This window comes from Rhinopithecus bieti, unplaced genomic scaffold, assembly GCF_001698545.2.
Source record: "Rhinopithecus bieti isolate Rb0 unplaced genomic scaffold, ASM169854v2 scaffold_13400, whole genome shotgun sequence".
Taxonomy (NCBI): Eukaryota; Metazoa; Chordata; class Mammalia; order Primates; family Cercopithecidae; genus Rhinopithecus; species Rhinopithecus bieti.
The window spans coordinates 4,140,581-4,156,204 of record NW_016807991.1 but is presented as its reverse complement, the minus strand read 5'-3'; the positions used below and the strand labels follow the sequence as shown (position 1 = coordinate 4,156,204).

General features: G+C 57.1%; 2 protein-coding genes across 4 annotated transcripts in view; both read left to right on the top strand.

Moving 5' to 3' along the window:
* Positions 1–424: 424 nt before the first annotated feature.
* On the top strand, positions 425–12,004 carry WBP2 (WW domain binding protein 2). 2 transcript variants are annotated; one of them, XM_017884702.1, is made up of 8 exons: positions 425–1,690; positions 5,866–5,974; positions 7,954–8,089; positions 9,052–9,144; positions 9,790–9,924; positions 10,107–10,229; positions 10,730–10,806; positions 10,917–12,004. In XM_017884702.1, exons 1-8 carry the CDS (start codon positions 1,632–1,634, stop codon positions 10,968–10,970), a joined length of 786 nt encoding a protein of 261 aa, XP_017740191.1. In that variant the 5' UTR covers positions 425–1,631; the 3' UTR covers positions 10,971–12,004. The 2 variants fall into 2 exon arrangements, with proteins under 2 accessions (XP_017740191.1, XP_017740192.1); XM_017884703.1 differs by lacking the exon at positions 9,790–9,924.
* Positions 12,005–12,093: 89 nt separating this feature from the next.
* UNC13D (unc-13 homolog D) overlaps positions 12,094–15,624 on the top strand; it is a 20,184-nt gene continuing 16,653 nt past the window's right edge. Inside the window, exons 1-7 of one of the 2 annotated variants that reach the window (XM_017884701.1) lie at positions 12,094–13,129; positions 13,279–13,429; positions 14,134–14,169; positions 14,388–14,495; positions 14,581–14,640; positions 14,731–14,797; positions 15,040–15,220. In XM_017884701.1, coding sequence (XP_017740190.1) covers positions 13,313–13,429; positions 14,134–14,169; positions 14,388–14,495; positions 14,581–14,640; positions 14,731–14,797; positions 15,040–15,220 — 569 coding nt within the window. In that variant the 5' untranslated portion in view covers positions 12,094–13,129; positions 13,279–13,312. Of the gene's footprint in view, positions 13,165–13,278; positions 13,430–14,133; positions 14,170–14,387; positions 14,496–14,580; positions 14,641–14,730; positions 14,798–15,039; positions 15,221–15,624 lie in introns of both variants that reach the window. The other variant, XM_017884700.1, reaches the window with a different exon arrangement.

Sequence of the window (15,624 nt, the reverse complement as noted above, 5' to 3'; positions counted from 1 at the left end):
TTTTTTTTTTTTTTTTTTGAGACGGAGTCTCACTCTGTCGTCTAGGCTGGAGTGCAGTGGCTCAATCTCGGATTACTGCAAGCTCCGCCTCCTGGGTTCACGCCATTCTCCTGCCTCAGCCTCCGGATAGCTGGGACTACAGGCGCCCGCCACCACGCCCGGCTAATTTTTTTGTATTTTTTAGTAGAGACGGGGTTTCACCGTGTTAGCCAGGATGGTCTCGATCTTCTGACCTCACGATCCACCCGCCTCGGCCTCCCAAAGTGCTGGGATTACAGGCGTGAGTCATCGCGCCCAGCCGACTTAATTCTTTTTAAAGACTGCAGAGATTGCAGACGCCAAAATACATCTAACCATTGGGGCAGATTTCATTATGACCATCCTTAATCCACTGTACTTGTCCTGCAAGGTCCAACCTGGTATTGCACCGGACCTCACAGAACGCTGCGGTTTCCTGATCTTTTCTAGTGAGGCAGCTTTGTTTCTTCACATAGGAGACCTCCCTGCTAAGCGAAGTCGAACAGGTGGATCTAGAGGTTGACCACCACGGTCAGGAAAGCAGCTGTCTACTGAAAAGCAAACTCTAATTCCTTAAGGTTAACGAGTACCGGAACCACCAAGTGGGGAGTGCAGCCCCCTCTCTCCGCCTCACGGATTCAGCTCGGAGGTGCAGGGGTTTGGTGGGGGGCGATTAGGGAATGACAGCTGCCCCGTGGAGGACGCCCAGGGCTGGATCACGAGCTGGCATGAGTCAGTCTTATTCTGTAAGTCCTAGTTATCAGGTTGCCAGTCTCGCGCCGTGCCCAGTCTCACTCAGCCTTCAGTCTTCCGGCCGGGACCCCGCTGGGCGCTCCGGAGGGATCGGCGCCACCGCGAGGCCGGCGAGGAGGCTGCAAAGGGCGCCCGGCCTGCCTGCGAAAGTGGTGGGAGCCAGGCGGGGCACACGGCCTCCCCTCCCCATGCGGGACTCTCCCCGCCCCCCGGGCTCAGGGCTTGGGGTGGTGAGATGGGTGGCGGGGTGATCCGACGCCGCCAGTCCACCGCGTCCCCAAGAGCCGGGGCCTCGGGCTCAGCTAAAAGCCCCGGAGTCACGCAAGCGCCCCATACACGTCTGCTGAGTGAACGAAGGCTGCCCATCCACCAGGGGACTGCTCGGCCCTCCCACGCCATGTCCAGGTCGCATTCGGCCAGCGGGACTTCCCGTAAGGCTCGGCCGAGGTCCCCAGGCTCACGTCCCTGACAGCAGCCGAATTGTTTATTTCCGTCCGGCTGAAGAGGCGGAGTGGGGATGGCACAAGCCGATTGGTTATGTGAATTGTGGAGCCAATTTCGGCCTATGAGCCAGGAGACTACAAGTTCCAGAATGCATCCTTCCTCCAGCATAGGGAGAGGCAGAGGCTGCGGGAGCGTTGCCTGCTGGGAATTGTAGTCTTCATCTTGTTTGTTACGCAGGCGGAACTGGGGGGAGGGAGTAAACTATTACCACGTGACGTTCGGGTCAGGTGGTTGGGCAAGCCTCCGCGCTCGAGCTGTGACTGGCTGACTCTAATAAGAAGACGCCACTAGGGGCGGGGCGAAGAGGGGCGCAAGCTCACTGCGTTTTGAGTCTCGGGACCCCTGTTGGAGAGACTATGGCGCTCAACAAGAATCATTCGGAGGGCGGCGGAGTGATCGTCAACAACACGGAGAGGTGAAAACACGGCGGAAGGATCCTAGAGGACCAAAGTTCGGGTGTCGAGGCAGTGGGCGGCGGGCGGCGGGCGGTAGGGAATAAGCCCCTGAAGGGGGAGCATTGATGGAGTAAGGTTGGGGGGGGAACGGCTGGGGGCGGGGTTGGAGGAAGGTGAGTGGGCCGCGGGGGAGGGCCCGGGAGGTTGTGATCAGCTGGGAGGTGGGAGTGGGACGTCTGCATGGGGATCTGGCATGGGACGACCGGTGGGGCCTAGGGGTGATTCTTGAACCCCTTCCCAGAGTTTTGACTTCAGTAGCTGGGAGGAGCCCCAAACAAAAATAATTGTCACTTATTGGATGTCTACAACGTTACTACGTGTCAGGCTCTGCGCCTTTTCTACCTTATTTAATAAATTCTGTGCAGTACGATCTACTACTGTCCACATTTCACAGGTAGGGAAAGGGGGGGGCAGAAAGGTTAAGTAACTTGCCCGAGATTGCAACTCTGTAAGTAACAGAGATGGCAATTCCAGGAAAGGAGTCTTGACTCCAAAGTTAATAGGATTAACCACCAGCATACAGGCTTCCAGTATGTTCCAGAACTGTTCAGGTTCCACGTAAGAAATTGAGGTCCCAAAAGTGAAATTAAACAGATGACGTTTGTCAGATGTCTGACAGTTCCTGGCACTGTGTGGATCCGTAAAGTCATTCCCTTGCCTCTCTCTTGAATGCCTGTTGGTTTGAATCTCCTCCGAAGGCAGAGGTCTCCTAAGGTCTCCTAAGGTCTCCTAACCTCTTCAAGGTTCTTTCCACTCCACCCTCCCCACCCCTTGCTCATTGCATCCTGTCTCTCCTCCAGTCTCTGCCAAGAGAAGCCCTGAATGGCCTCTCTCTCCTTTTGTTCCTTGGGTATTGAAAATCAGACCAGCCAGCTCTGGGTTGAACTATGCCGAACCTGAATTGCCCCTTGACGGCAGAAGGAGCTTAGGAGGCACCTGAGTCCCCAAAGGAAACATTGTGGAGTCAGAGCCCTGTACCTAGCTAAGGCCAGCATCCAGGTGCCCTGTAACTTGGGAATGTTATGATGAGTCAGAGGAAAATGCCTAGAGTGACCCAGCATGCTCACTTTTCCTCTATCTTACCTGCTCAGAGTCTGATGGGTAATTCCTTCTTTTCTCTGAGTGGTACTTCTCTTTTTTTTTTTTTTTTTTTTTGAGATGGAGGCTTGCTCTGTCACCCCGACCGGAGTGCAATGGCACAATCTCAGTTCACTGCAACCTCCACCTCCTGGGTTCAAGCAATTATCCTGCCTCAGCCTCCCAAGTAACTGGGATTACAGGCACTTGCCACTACACCCAGCTACTTTTTTGTATTTTTACTAGAGACAGGAGTTCACCATGTTGGCCAGGCTGATCTCGAACTTCTGACCTCGTGATCTGCCCTCCTTGGCCTCCGAAGGTATTGGGATTACAGGAATGAGTCACCGCGCCCGACCACTTCTCTTTTTTTAGACCAGTTGTTTCCTACCTTTCCTCAGTCAGAGAAAGTTGTGATATATGGGGGGAGGCAGAAGACAAACAGAACCGTGTGAACCTTTTTATCATGTGATCAGAGACACCTCATACTGTCTTGTTGCATCTCTGTGTGTGAGTCAGTTCCCAGGCCTGGCCAGCTTTTCATGCCATTTGGCAACATCTCTGGGGACTGTTTTTCTTTCTGTCTCTGTGGAACTTTCTGAAACAAGAATGTATCTATCCTGCTGGGCCTTCTGCCTGGCTTAGGGCTCAGTCCTGCTAAGTAAGGTGCGCCTTGTTTTAGACAGTGCTTCAGCCTCCTGTCTGAATAAGTTGTGTCTGTAACAATTGAAGTATAAGTCCAGTGTTCAAAATTTGATAATTAGGCTGGGCTCCGTGGCTCACACCTGTAATCCTAGCACTTTGGGTGGCCGAGGTAGGTGGATCACTTGAGGTCAGGAGTTTGAAACCCGCCTGACCAACATGGTGAAACCCCGTCTCTACTAAATACAAAAAATCAGCCAGGCGTGGTGACGCATGCCTGTAACCCCAGCTACGTGGGAGGCTGAGGCAGGAGAATTGCTTGAACCCAGGAGGTAGAGGTTGCAGTAAGCCGAGATCATGCCAGAGCACTCCAGCCTGGGCAACAAGAGTGAAACTCCGTCTCATAACAAAGAAAAAAAAAATTGATAGTGAAAATAGTGAACGTTACTTTTCAAGTCGTGAACTCCTTTGAGAATGATGGAAGCTGTGGACTCTCCTCTCAGAAAAATGCACATATGACGTACGTGATCATCTCAAGGGCTTCAAGGACTTTCCTGCAAACCCAGCTTAAGAACCCAGGTTTAGGCCGGGTGCGGTGGCTCAAGTCTGTAATCCCAGCACTTTGGGAGGCCGAGACGGGCGGATCACAAGGTCAGGAGATCGAGACCATCCTGGCTAACACGGTGAAACCCCGTCTCTACCAAAAAAAATACAAAAAACTAGCCGGGCGAGGTTGCGGGAGCCTGTAGTCCCAGCTACTCGGGAGGCTGAGGCAGGAGAATGGCGTAAACCCGGGAAGAGCTTGCAGTGAGCTGAGATCCGGCCACTGCACTCCAGCCTGGGCGACAGAGTGAGACTCCGTCTCAAAAAAAAAAAAAAAAGAACCCAGGTTTAAAAGAACCCTGAAGGAGGTCCTATTGTGATCTGTACGATCATCTCTTAGACATGTTTATATGTTAGGGTTGAAAAACAGCCGGGCACGGTGGCTCAAGCCTGTAATCCCAGCACTTTGGGAGGCTGAGACGGGCGGATCACGAGGTCAGGAGATCGAGACCATCCTGGCTAACATGGTGAAACCCCGTCTCTACTAAAAAATACAAAAAGCTAGCCGGGCGAGGTGGCGGGCGCCTGTAGTCCCAGCTACTTGGGAGGCTGAGGCAGGAGAATGGCGTAAACCTGGGAGGCGGAGCTTGCAGTGAGCTGAGATCCGGCCACTGCACTCCAGCCTGGGCGACAGAGCGAGACTCCGTCTCAAAAAAAAAAAAAAAAAAAAAAAAAAAAAAGAAAAGAAAAGAAAAACAGACCAGCAAAAACAGAACATCTGTCAAAAGGACTTAAAAGAGAATAGAAAAGTTAAGCCAGATCACCTCACCTACTTGAGGGACGGCAGCCTCTCTAGAGCCCTGTAACTCTGCTACCATGTTGATCATTTGGGGGCCGTATAAGCGGAGTTTGGGAAATTTTACAGAACCCCAACCTGCTCGTTTCTTCCATGGCTGCATTAATGGGGTTTGTTTTTGGTTTTTAGTTTTTTTGTAGAGACGGGGTCTCACCACGTTACCCAGGCTGGTCTCAAACTCCTGGGCTCAAGCGATCCACCCGCCTCAGCCTCCCAAAGTGCTGGGATTACAGGTGTGGGCTACCGCTCCTAGCCCTATGAATGGCTTTATTAATTTATTTGTTTTTGAGACAGAGCTTCTCTTTTTTTTTTTTTTTTTTGAGGTGGAGTTTCGCTCTTGTTGCCCAGGCTGGAGTGCAATGGTGCGATCTCGGCTCACCGCAACCTCTACCTCCCAGGTTCTAGTGATTCTCCTGTCTTGGCCTCCCTAGTAGCTGGGATTACAGATGCCCACCACCACGCCCAGCTAATTTTGTACTTTTTTAGTAGAGACGGGGTTTCTCCATGTTGGTCAGGCTGGTCTCGCACTCCCGACCTCAGGTGATCTGCCCGTCTCAGCCTCCCAAAGTGCTGGGATGACAGGCATGAGCCACCGCGCCCACCTGGAGCTTCTCTCTTGTTGCCCAGGCTGGAGTGCAATGGTGCCATCTTGGCTCCCTGCAACCTCTACTTCCTGGGTTCAAGCCATTCTCCCGCCTCAGCCTCCTGAGTAGCTGGGATTACGGGGGCCCGCCGCGACTGATTTTTTGGTATTTTTAGTAGAGATGGGGTTTCACCGTGTTGGCCAGGCTGTTCTCAAACTCTTGACCTTGTGATCCACCTGCCTCGGCCTCCCAAAGTGCTGGGATACAGGTGTGAGCCACCGTGCCCGGCCCTATGAATGGTTTGAATGCAGCACTGTTGAGGGATTATGAGAGCTGATGTGCCGGGCAGCTGCTTGGGAGAAAGGCCCAGTGTCTGCATGACATCGCATCTCCATACTGTCTCATCAAGGCTTTTCTTCTTTTCTCATCACAGCATCCTAATGTCCTATGATCATGTGGAACTCACATTCAATGACATGAAGAACGTGCCAGAAGCCTTCAAAGGGACCAAGAAAGGCACCGTCTACCTTACCCCTTACCGGGTGAGTTGCACAGCAGGACAGTTGGTTGAGAGGCTTGTTGCTGTTGGAGGTGACGTGAGTCTTAGTCTTAGGTCCGCCTCAGCCTCATGAGTCAAGTGGCCTCTGAACCCTGGTGAATGTTAGTGCCTCACTCTGCCTGTTTCTCCGTCACATGCTCCTGGATTCCAGAACCACCAGGCTCTTTGTGTAACTGACCTGACCACTGGGCAGTGAACCCATGTAAATTCCAGAGCCGCTGCTGCAAAATCTCTATAGAGTTGGATGCAGCCGCTGGCATGACTTGGGCCTGGAGGCCAGAGACTATTATTATTAATATTTTGTTTTCTGTGAGAGTAGCCCATGAAGCACTGTGCACATCCAGAGTGAGAAATCTGGTAAACAGGGCACAGTTGCGTGGCACAGCCTCTGGACTGGGCAGAGAGCCCGGTACTACCCCGCAGAATGACAAATGCCAGGCTGCAGAATAGGCCTTGCCTGAGAGTTACCCACGTGGACTCTGAGAGGTTGAGAAATACAAACGGATGTTCTTGGAAAATTGCTGCTTGTGGCTACTCAAGGCTTAGACTCAAAGACAGGCTGGTGCAGTGGCTCACGCCTGTAATCCCAGCACTTTGGGAGGCCAAGGCAGACGGACCACTTGAGCTCAGGATTTCGAGACCAGCCTGGGTAACATGGCAAAACCCCATCTTTACAAAAAATATAAAAATAAGCTGGGTGTTGGTGGCACATGCCTGTAGTCCCAGCTACCCAAGAGGCTGAGGTGGAGAATAACTGGAGCCGGGAGAGGTTGAGGCTGCAGTGAGCTGGGATCATGCCACTGCACTCCAGCCTGGGCAACAGAGTGAGACCCTGCCCCAAAAAAAGAAAAGCCAGGCACGGTGGCTCAAGCCTGTAATCCCAGCACTTTGGGAGGCCGGTGCGGGCGGATCACGAGGTCAGGAGATCGAGACCATCCTGGCTAACATGGTGAAACCCTGTCTCTACTAAAAGTACAAAAAATTAGCCGGGCGTAGTGGTGGGCGCCTGTAGTCCCAGCTACTCGGGAGGCTGAGGCGAAAGAATCGCTTGAACTTGGGAGGCAGAGGCTGCAGTGAGCCAAGATCGGTCCACTGTACTCCAGCCTAGGTTACAGAGTGAGACTCCGTCTCAAAAAAATAAAAAGGCCGGGCGCGGTGGCCACACCTGTAATCCCAGCACTTTGGGAGGCCGAGACGGGCGGATCACGAGATCAGGAGATCGAGACCATCCTGGTTAACACAGTGAAACCCCATCTCTACTAAAAATACAAAAAATTAGCCAGGCGAGGTGGCGGGCGCCTGCAGTCCCAGCTGCTCGGGAGGCTGAGGCAGGAGAATAGCGTGAACCCGGGAGGCGGAGCTTGCAGTGAGCCCAGATGGCGCCACTGCACTCCAGCCTGGGCGACAGAGCAAGACTCCGTCTCGAAAAATAAATAAATAAAATTAAAAGAAAAAAGAAAACCCAGGCGGTTCTCCAGGCACAGGCTCCAGGAGAGCTCTTGTTGCTGTTTATAGTCCGCCTCAGTGGGAGCTAGCGACCACTGCACTATCCTGCTCGGTTCTGGAGAGCTCAGGCTGGAGGCCTCCCCTTTGAGGAACCCATCCCTGCCTTGCCTCTCCTTGTCCTTCCCTTGCCTCTGCCTGTCCTTCCTCCTTCGTAGGCCCCTTCACTTAGGCACCACCGCCACCACCTCACCACCACCATGTCAGTGACAGAGCAGTCTGCCCTGCTCATAGATACTGTCTGTGACCAGTACGTTTTTCTCCCATGTACGTGAGCTTGGCCTCTCCAGGCTGCAGTGAGCCCTTTCCCTTTCCAAAGCTCTCTCCAGGAGTGTCTGGCACAGAGAGAGCCGTGGGGCTACTGGACCCTGGCACTGGGAGCAGACTCGTCACTCCCGGGAAGCAGGGCAGCGTGGGCTGTGCTTTCGGTGCTGATGACCTCACCCTCTCTCCCTGCAGGTCATCTTTCTGTCCAAGGGCAAGGATGCCATGCAGTCCTTTATGATGCCATTTTATCTCATGAAAGACTGTGAGATCAAGCAGCCTGTATTTGGTGCAAACTACATCAAGGGAACAGTGAAGGCAGAAGCAGGAGGTAGGTGATGGGAACTCAGGGACACGGATGGGGCTTCCAGAGAGGTGCCCTGGGAGCCTCTGACTGCCGCCCTGGGGGTGTCCCCTTCAGACCCTTATCACCCTAGCCATGACCTCTTCCCAGCTCTGGGCTGCCAGCTGGTGGGGTTTGATTGCCAAGAGCTGGGGAAAATGCTGGCATTAAAGACGGCAGCTCAGATCAGCTTTTCAGAGCGTGAAGTCTGCAGAAGCTTGCAGACTTGAGTCAAGATGCTTAGTGCGACTTGGCGAGTGCATACAAATTTTAGACTCAGGAAGGAGCTGCATCAGTTCTTGAGAGGGGCCTTTTCGTGAGAGCCAGGAAGAGGCAACTGCCTCTGCGAAGCCAGAGTCACCCTGCTTTGGGGCTGGCTTTTTGGCAGGCCCCAGAGACCTCTGCATTGAACTTGCCTTCCCCTTGACACCCAGCCAGGCCCACCCTTGCTATTGCACTCTTGGTCCCTCTTTGGGCAGAAGCCAAGCTAGAGGGGCTGGAGTCTGTCCTTGGACCCCTTTAGGACGAGAGGTCTGCTCTGAATTTCAAGGTCTTTTGTTGCCAAGTGGGCTTGTTCCTGTACAGCTGCCGAGTGCTTGACTGGGGGTGGAAAGAAACCTTGATGTTAGCTCTAAAACCAAACCAAGGTGGCCTTGGCACCTGTGTACATATTGGGCCAGTGGTGGGAGGACAGGCTTGTTCCAGGAAGGAGAGGCCGTTGTTGCAAAGAGGGAAGCGAGTATAGCCGGGCGTGGCCGGGCTGCAGTGCCGGCTCCTATGCAGGCAGCAGGCTGGAAACCATGGTACCGGGAAGTCCCCATCACAGCGCAGGCCCAGCTTCCCGCAAGCCTCCCGGGCGTTGGGTGAAGCCCTGGAGAGGAAAACAGCCATCTCCTTGGGCATCAGTTTTCTTTTTCTCTGGTGTTTATTCGCTGTCCTTCCCCTCTCAGGTGGCTGGGAAGGCTCTGCTTCCTACAAGTTGACTTTCACGGCAGGGGGCGCCATTGAGTTTGGACAGCGGATGCTCCAAGTGGCATCTCAAGGTATCCAGGCTCCGAAGATTAGGGGCTGAGGACACACTGAACATGTAGGGTTGGTTTGAGTTTGCTTCCTTTTTGTTTTGCTTTTTTAAACACTCAAGAGGTAAGTGTCTGGGCACTAGGCTGACCAGGCCTAGCAGTTGGGAAGGAAAAGCTGTCATTGGCGTGAGCTCTGTCCTGTACGTCAGAGGCTGTGTTTCCCTGCCTGGAGCAGGTGGGTCACGTTTTGACAAAGCTGTTTGGACTCAAGGACACTTTACTATGGCCTCATAAAACAAACACTAAACCAACCATTAAACTGCGGTTTTGCAGCCATTGAAAATGACCAAGGGATGGGCCCAGCAGACGTCCTCCACCAGCTCACTCCTGCCCCAGCCCTGAGCCTCCCTCCCGGCCTCTGTCCACCCTCCACCCTTGTCCTTGACCTCCCTTGCCTTCCCTTGGCTCTGACCTCTCCTGTCCTCTCTCATCACCCCATCCCTGACCAAGGCAGCCTCGAGTGTGGGTGGAGAGTGGAGTGGGGTGGACAGAGCATGTCTGCTGGGCACACTCCTGGAACCCAGTAGCTCCCCTCTGCAGGCAGCGGGACCGCCTTCTCCCCGCCCCAAGGCAGGCCACACTCATTTCTCTTTCCCCTTGTACTTGTAGCCTCCAGAGGTGAAGCCCCCAATGGAGCCTATGGCTACTCTTACATGCCCAGCGGGGCCTATGTCTATCCCCCGCCAGTCGCCAATGGAATGTACCCCTGCCCTCCTGGCTACCCCTATCCACCGCCCCCGCCTGGTGAGTGTGTCCTTTGCTGCCCACCCTCCCCTCATGAGCCCACCTATCCAGGCTCCCCCCAGGCCAGGGAGACTTCATTCCTTGAGCTGCTTCAGGACTAACAAAGGATCTGGAGAGGCGCCCCCTCGGAGGGGGCCGCAGCCGGGTGCTCACCGGGTCCCTGTTGCTCTCTTGCCAAGCAGAGTTCTATCCAGGACCCCCAATGATGGATGGGGCCATGGGATACGTGCAGCCCCCACCACCGCCCTATCCTGGGCCCATGGAACCTCCGGTCACCGGTCCCGATGTCCCCTCCACTCCTGCAGGTGAGGGCCCTTGGGTGCTGGCAACCCTTCGGGACCAGCTCTCTCCTGCCCAAGGTTGCACAGAGAGCCTCAGAATTGCCAGAGACTGCTGAGAGCCGCAGATGATGGATGACCCCTGGACTGCCCCAGGGGCCCAGCAGGGCTGTGGCCTGGTGGTGCAGAGCTAGATTCTGGCCCCACCCCCATCCCTTAGCCACCCACATGGCCTGGGCAGGGAAGGTCACCCTGTGTGCCTTGGTCCTCTCATCTACACTCAGTTGGTCGGTCACAGTGGCACCTGGGGGGTTGGCTCAAGGATTAGATGAGGTGAGACATGCGATGGGCCTGGAAAGGACCGTGCCAGCACGTGGCCCATGCTCACGAAGCCTCACCTGCTACTGTTATTGGTGGAACTGGACCCCCAGCACCAGCTGCCCCGAGCCGTGGGGACCCAGGGTCTCTGGGCTGAGCTCAGGGGGATGAGAACTTGTCACTGACACTAGGTGTGTTTGCTCTCACAGCCGAAGCCAAGGCCGCAGAAGCAGCCGCCAGCGCCTACTACAACCCAGGCAATCCTCACAACGTCTACATGCCCACGGTGAGAGCGTGGCGGTGCCAGCGCAGCCCCAGACGCTGGGAGCCGCAGGGGGAAGACCGCGCCATGTTTTAAGCCTTCTAACGCGAGTTTTCCCTTTCTCTCTTCTTCAGAGCCAGCCGCCACCACCTCCCTACTACCCACCGGAAGATAAGAAGACCCAGTAGGCCCTCCTGCCTCCCTGCCTCCCACCCTTATCTCTGTACCCTACCCCTCCCATCGGGGCTGCCCTGGGGCTGGGGGAGGGGAGGGGGCGCCTTGTTCTCCCTCCAGGTCTGATCATAAACAATTACCAGAAACTAGCATTGTGGGACATTAGGGCCCCTGGCCTCAGGAGAGGTGCCGCCCAGCTTCCCATGCCAGCCCAGAGCCCACAACGCTGCCCAGTGTGCCTCACGCACCGTCTGGGGCTTTCCTGGGAGCACAGGGCATCCCCTGTTCCTGTTTCACTCTCAGCTTCTCCCCTCAAAGGGACTCTCTGGCCACCTCCTCCACCGCAGTCCAGCTCCCTCAGTCTGGCAGCCGCTGCTACACTCAGCCTCATGAGCCACTTCAGACCAGCCAGGTGTCTTCCCCGGCCCTGCCAGGCCCTGCTCACATTCCCTCCGCTGGTCTATGCTGGTCTCAGAAGGCCACCGTGTCCACATTCCACTCAGCCAGGGTCCAGCTGCAGCCCCGCCACCCGTCCTTCCCTTCCTTGTCCTGGGTCATGCTGTTGCCACCCCGTGTGACTTTTGAAGCTGTAAAATGAGCTTCCAGGGCTTGGGTGGCGTCTGGGCAGGGCCACCGAGGCTGGGAGGAAGCGCTTCTGCCTTTTGCTGGTGTTTCTGGAATTTGCTGTCCCTCACCTCTCACTTCCCTCTAGAAGGAGTTTCCCGACTGGAACCAGAGGATGCATGTCTGTCCACTTTTGGGCTGCTGGGTGGGGCTGGAAACAAGGGCCCCTGACCCTTCGTGCCAGCCGGGACCTGCCACTAGCCCCCCAGCCTGCTTCTTCCCCTTAAGCTTCGTGCCCCTGGATGCGCTAACATTCGCTCTTGTTTGTTCCTGGACTGGCCATGACGTGAGGAGAAGGTTATCTAAAGAGAATTCCCTATTTATTTGACAAAAAATCCAGTTAATATATTAATGTGAAATAAACCCTGTTTGCACCTTGATTTGTTTGCTGAAAATGTGAAATAGTAAAAATGAAGTAACTGGACCCTTTCTGGCTCTGCATGTGGTGACCCAGGCGGTCTCTTCCGGAAGGAGAGCCGTCTGGCTGCCGAGGGCCCTGGAGGTTCCCGGGACAGTTCCCTCCCATGGGAGGATCCCCATTCTCACGGCCCAGCTGTCTGGTCCCCAGGACAGCTCTGGCCTCTGGAGCCAGTTCCTGTGGTTGTTGCTCAGCAGCTGTGTCCCTCCCCCACCGAGTCCCCCGGACCTGGCTGGGACAGAGGTGGATTCGGCCCATCATCAGCCTGGATGGGAGGGGTTGGGGTCAACACCTTGTCCCCTGCTGGCTCCTTGAGGAATGGCAGCCCTGGCCCAAGTCCTGGCTGCTGGAGAGGGGAGGCTGAGTCAGCCCTGGAGCATGTCGGGACCTGTGACAGGGACACTGGGGTAGCCGAGCTGGCTCACCACCACCCACATCACGTGCCCTGCTGTGAACTTGAAGGGACAGGAGGGTGGGAAATGGCCAAAGGCCGTGGCCAGGCCCACGTGCCCCCGAGTCCCCCAGCCCAGCACTGGGCACAGAGTTCTGGGAAAGCCCCATGCTGAGGTGCATTTTCCCGTCCCCCCGGAGCCAAGTCTGTCCTCGGGAGAGATTGGGCAGCGGCCGCTCTGCCTTCTGGCCATCCTGGCCCGGAGCTCTCTGGGACTTGGCTAAGCCCCCTTCAAGGGCGTTTGAAGAGAGCACCCTCCTGACCGCCAAGGTGGGGACAAGGGCACAGGGCCGTCCCTGCCGAGCACAGCTTGGCCCCGTCATCTCCATGGAATGTCACCTGTGGGGCCAGGCAGGCTGAGCAACTGGCTGTCCTCCAGGGAGACGCCTCTTGGGAGCCCTCACCTTGAGCCCCACCCCACGTTTGGATGCACTTGAGGAAGTGGGGCGAGAACCCCCTGGGGCCCATGTCAGCTTCCCTCAGGGTCCTGCCAAGCCTGGGCACAGCACATGGATGGGGGAGGATGCTGCCTGCCTGTTCTGGACCCCCCGCCCCCTGCTGAGAGCATTGGCCCCTTCCTAGGGCCCCTGTGGGAGGGTGGGGCGGGGCCAGGCCTGCCCACAGAGTCCACCTTCTGCTCCAGCCAGAGGAGGGTCCTGTAGGGATCCCGGCTGGGGAAGGTGCAGGGGGCCTGGGAGACTGCCTCTCCGAAGCGGTGAAACCCTCACCCTTCCGTCCCCCCTACCACCCTCCCCTACGCCCTCCCCTGACAGAGGGTGGCAGCCCCAGGCTCTTTGCATAATCCTGTGGCTTCGCTGTCTTCACCCAGCACCAACGGACAGGGAAGGGCAGAGAAGGCCACCATGGCGACACTCCTCTCCCATCTGCAGCAGCGCCCTCCCCTCTTGCGCCAGGCCATCAAGATAAGGCGCCGCAGAGTCAGAGATCTACAGGACCCCCTGCCCCAAACAGCCCCGGAGGTAGGAGTGACCTCAATGGGGAGACAGCTGGCCTTGGGGAGCACTGCGGTCTCGGGTGTGGGTGCCCTGCTGTCTGGCCCCACCTCTCGAAGGCTGGGACTGGGGACCAGGGACCCTCCCCTGTCTACCCCACCCTGGGGAGAGCCTCCTGGGCCAGCAGAGCAGGGGCTGCCAGGTGTACTCTGGGCCACTGTGAGCCTCAGGCCCTGCGGTCTGAGCCTCTCTGAACCCCTACCTCTGGTGGGCCTGACTCCCCATCCCCTGCTCCTCCAGCTCCAAAGGAGCAGACTCCGTTAGGTGGGGGTGTCCCTGCTGTGGGGTGAGCTGTTCGGGGAGCAGCAGACCCCTAGGCCGGCGTGGCACCCCCCTCACCTCCGCTGCTGAGCCTCACTTCCGCTGCTGGGTGAGGAGCAGCCGCCACCGATAAGCAGAGCTGTTTCCTCTGGGGAAGGAAGGGAGGTGGGGTACGGGCGTGGAGGGCTTGCGTTGCTGGGCGCCCATGGACCTCAGCCACGGCGGGCCAGGGGATGGACCTCCAGGAGGCCTGCTGGGGGAACAGGTGCGGGGCATCAGTGGGGCTGGAGGCCAGGGTGCTGGGGCCCCCATACCCTTGGCCTGGTTCAGGCTTTGGAGGAGCCGTTCCTGTCCATCTGAGCCTGCTCTGGGCCTCCCAGGACACTCTGCCTTTCCACCTTGCTCTGCAGATCCAGCCTCCGTCCCACCACTTCTCTCCTGAGCAGGTAAGAGTCAGAGTGTTGGGGTGCAGAGAGGTGGGGAGGGCGGCTGTGCATCCTCCTGCTGGCCGACGCTGATGGCAGCAAGCAACTTGCGGTGAGGAGGGGACTCCTGGGTCTCAACTCCCTCCGCTGCACAAGCCGCCCCTTGTCCTGCCCTTAGCGAGAGGTATTGGTGCCAGGGGTGGCTGGTGGGGTCCCCAAGGTGACCCCGTGTGTCTCAGCGGGCCCTGCTCTACGAGGACGCACTCTACACTGTCCTGCACCGCCTGGGTCAGCCTGAACCCAACCATGTGACGGAGGCCTCTGAGCTGCTGCGGTACCTGCAGGAGGTGAGCCCAGCCCCCACCCCAACCCCCTTCCTGCAGCTGCCCTGTCTCGTGCCCCCAGCCACCCACCCGCCTGCCTCCCCACCAGGCCTTCCACGTGGAGCCCGAGGAGCACCAGCAGGCGCTGCAGAGGGTCAGGGAGCTCGAGGTAACCTGGGGCCGGGGCCACCCTGCGCAAGGAGGGGCCTGGGAAGCCCAGCCCCCTCAGGGACTCAGGCCGTCCCTCCTGTCCCTCCAGAAGCCAGTATTTTGTCTGAAGGCAACAGTGAAACAGGCCAAGGGCATTCTGGGCAAAGATGTCAGTGGTGAGCGCGGGGCGGGGTCCCCGAGGGGCTTCTTCCTGGCTCCTTCCTCTCCCATCACAGCCTGGCCCTGGACTCTTAGTGGGAGCACCCACCTCCTAGAAGCTCTGCAGTGCTGGCTCCCATGCTGCTGGTCCTCTTCCCTCTCCCCAGGAGGAGGCTCAGCCCCGGGCGAGGGTGATGAGGGCCTCTCCCAAGGACCCAGCCGATTCCCTGGCTGCCTCGTCTTCCCCACTCCTTTCCAGGGTTCAGCGACCCCTACTGCCTGCTGGGCATTGAGCAGGGGGTAGGTGTGCCGGGGGGCAGCCCCGGGTCCCGGCATCGGCAGAAGGCTGTGGTGAGGCACACCATCCCCGAGGAGCAGACCCACCGCACGCAGGTCATCACCCAGACACTCAACCCCGTCTGGGACGAGACCTTCATTCTGTACGTGGCCGCACTCCAGCCCCCACTCTGTCCAGGTCTCCTCTGGGTAGCAGGGTCTCCCCCAGATACTGAGATGAGTAGGTTGTCCTGGCTCAGGGGAGGGGGTTTGGCCCTGGACAAAGACTGGATAAGAAGTCCATCTCTAGGCACGTTAGATGGACAGTAGGTCAGATGGGATAGAACGACATCAATGCCACATGTGCTGATGGGGCAAGGAGGGTCGGGCCCTTGTGAGTGAATTTGGGGGTGCCTGAAGCCATACCTGAAAGGAGGCAGGGATAGGTGCCGTGGCTCACGCCAAAGGAGGCTGAGGTGGGCAGAGCACTTGAGGCCAGGAGTTCAAGACCAGCCTGGCCAACATGGCAAAAGCCCATTTCTACTAAAAATACAAAAAAGGGGCCGGG

Coding starts and splice junctions, on each gene's coding strand:
- WBP2 (XM_017884702.1), top strand. CDS start 1,632: ATGGCGCTCAACAAGAATCATTCGGAGGGCGGCGGAGTGATCGTCAAC. Junction 1,691..5,865: donor ATCGTCAACAACACGGAGAG/GTGAAAACACGG, acceptor TTCTCATCACAG/CATCCTAATGTCCTATGATC. Junction 9,145..9,789: donor GCTCCAAGTGGCATCTCAAG/GTATCCAGGCTC, acceptor TTGTACTTGTAG/CCTCCAGAGGTGAAGCCCCC.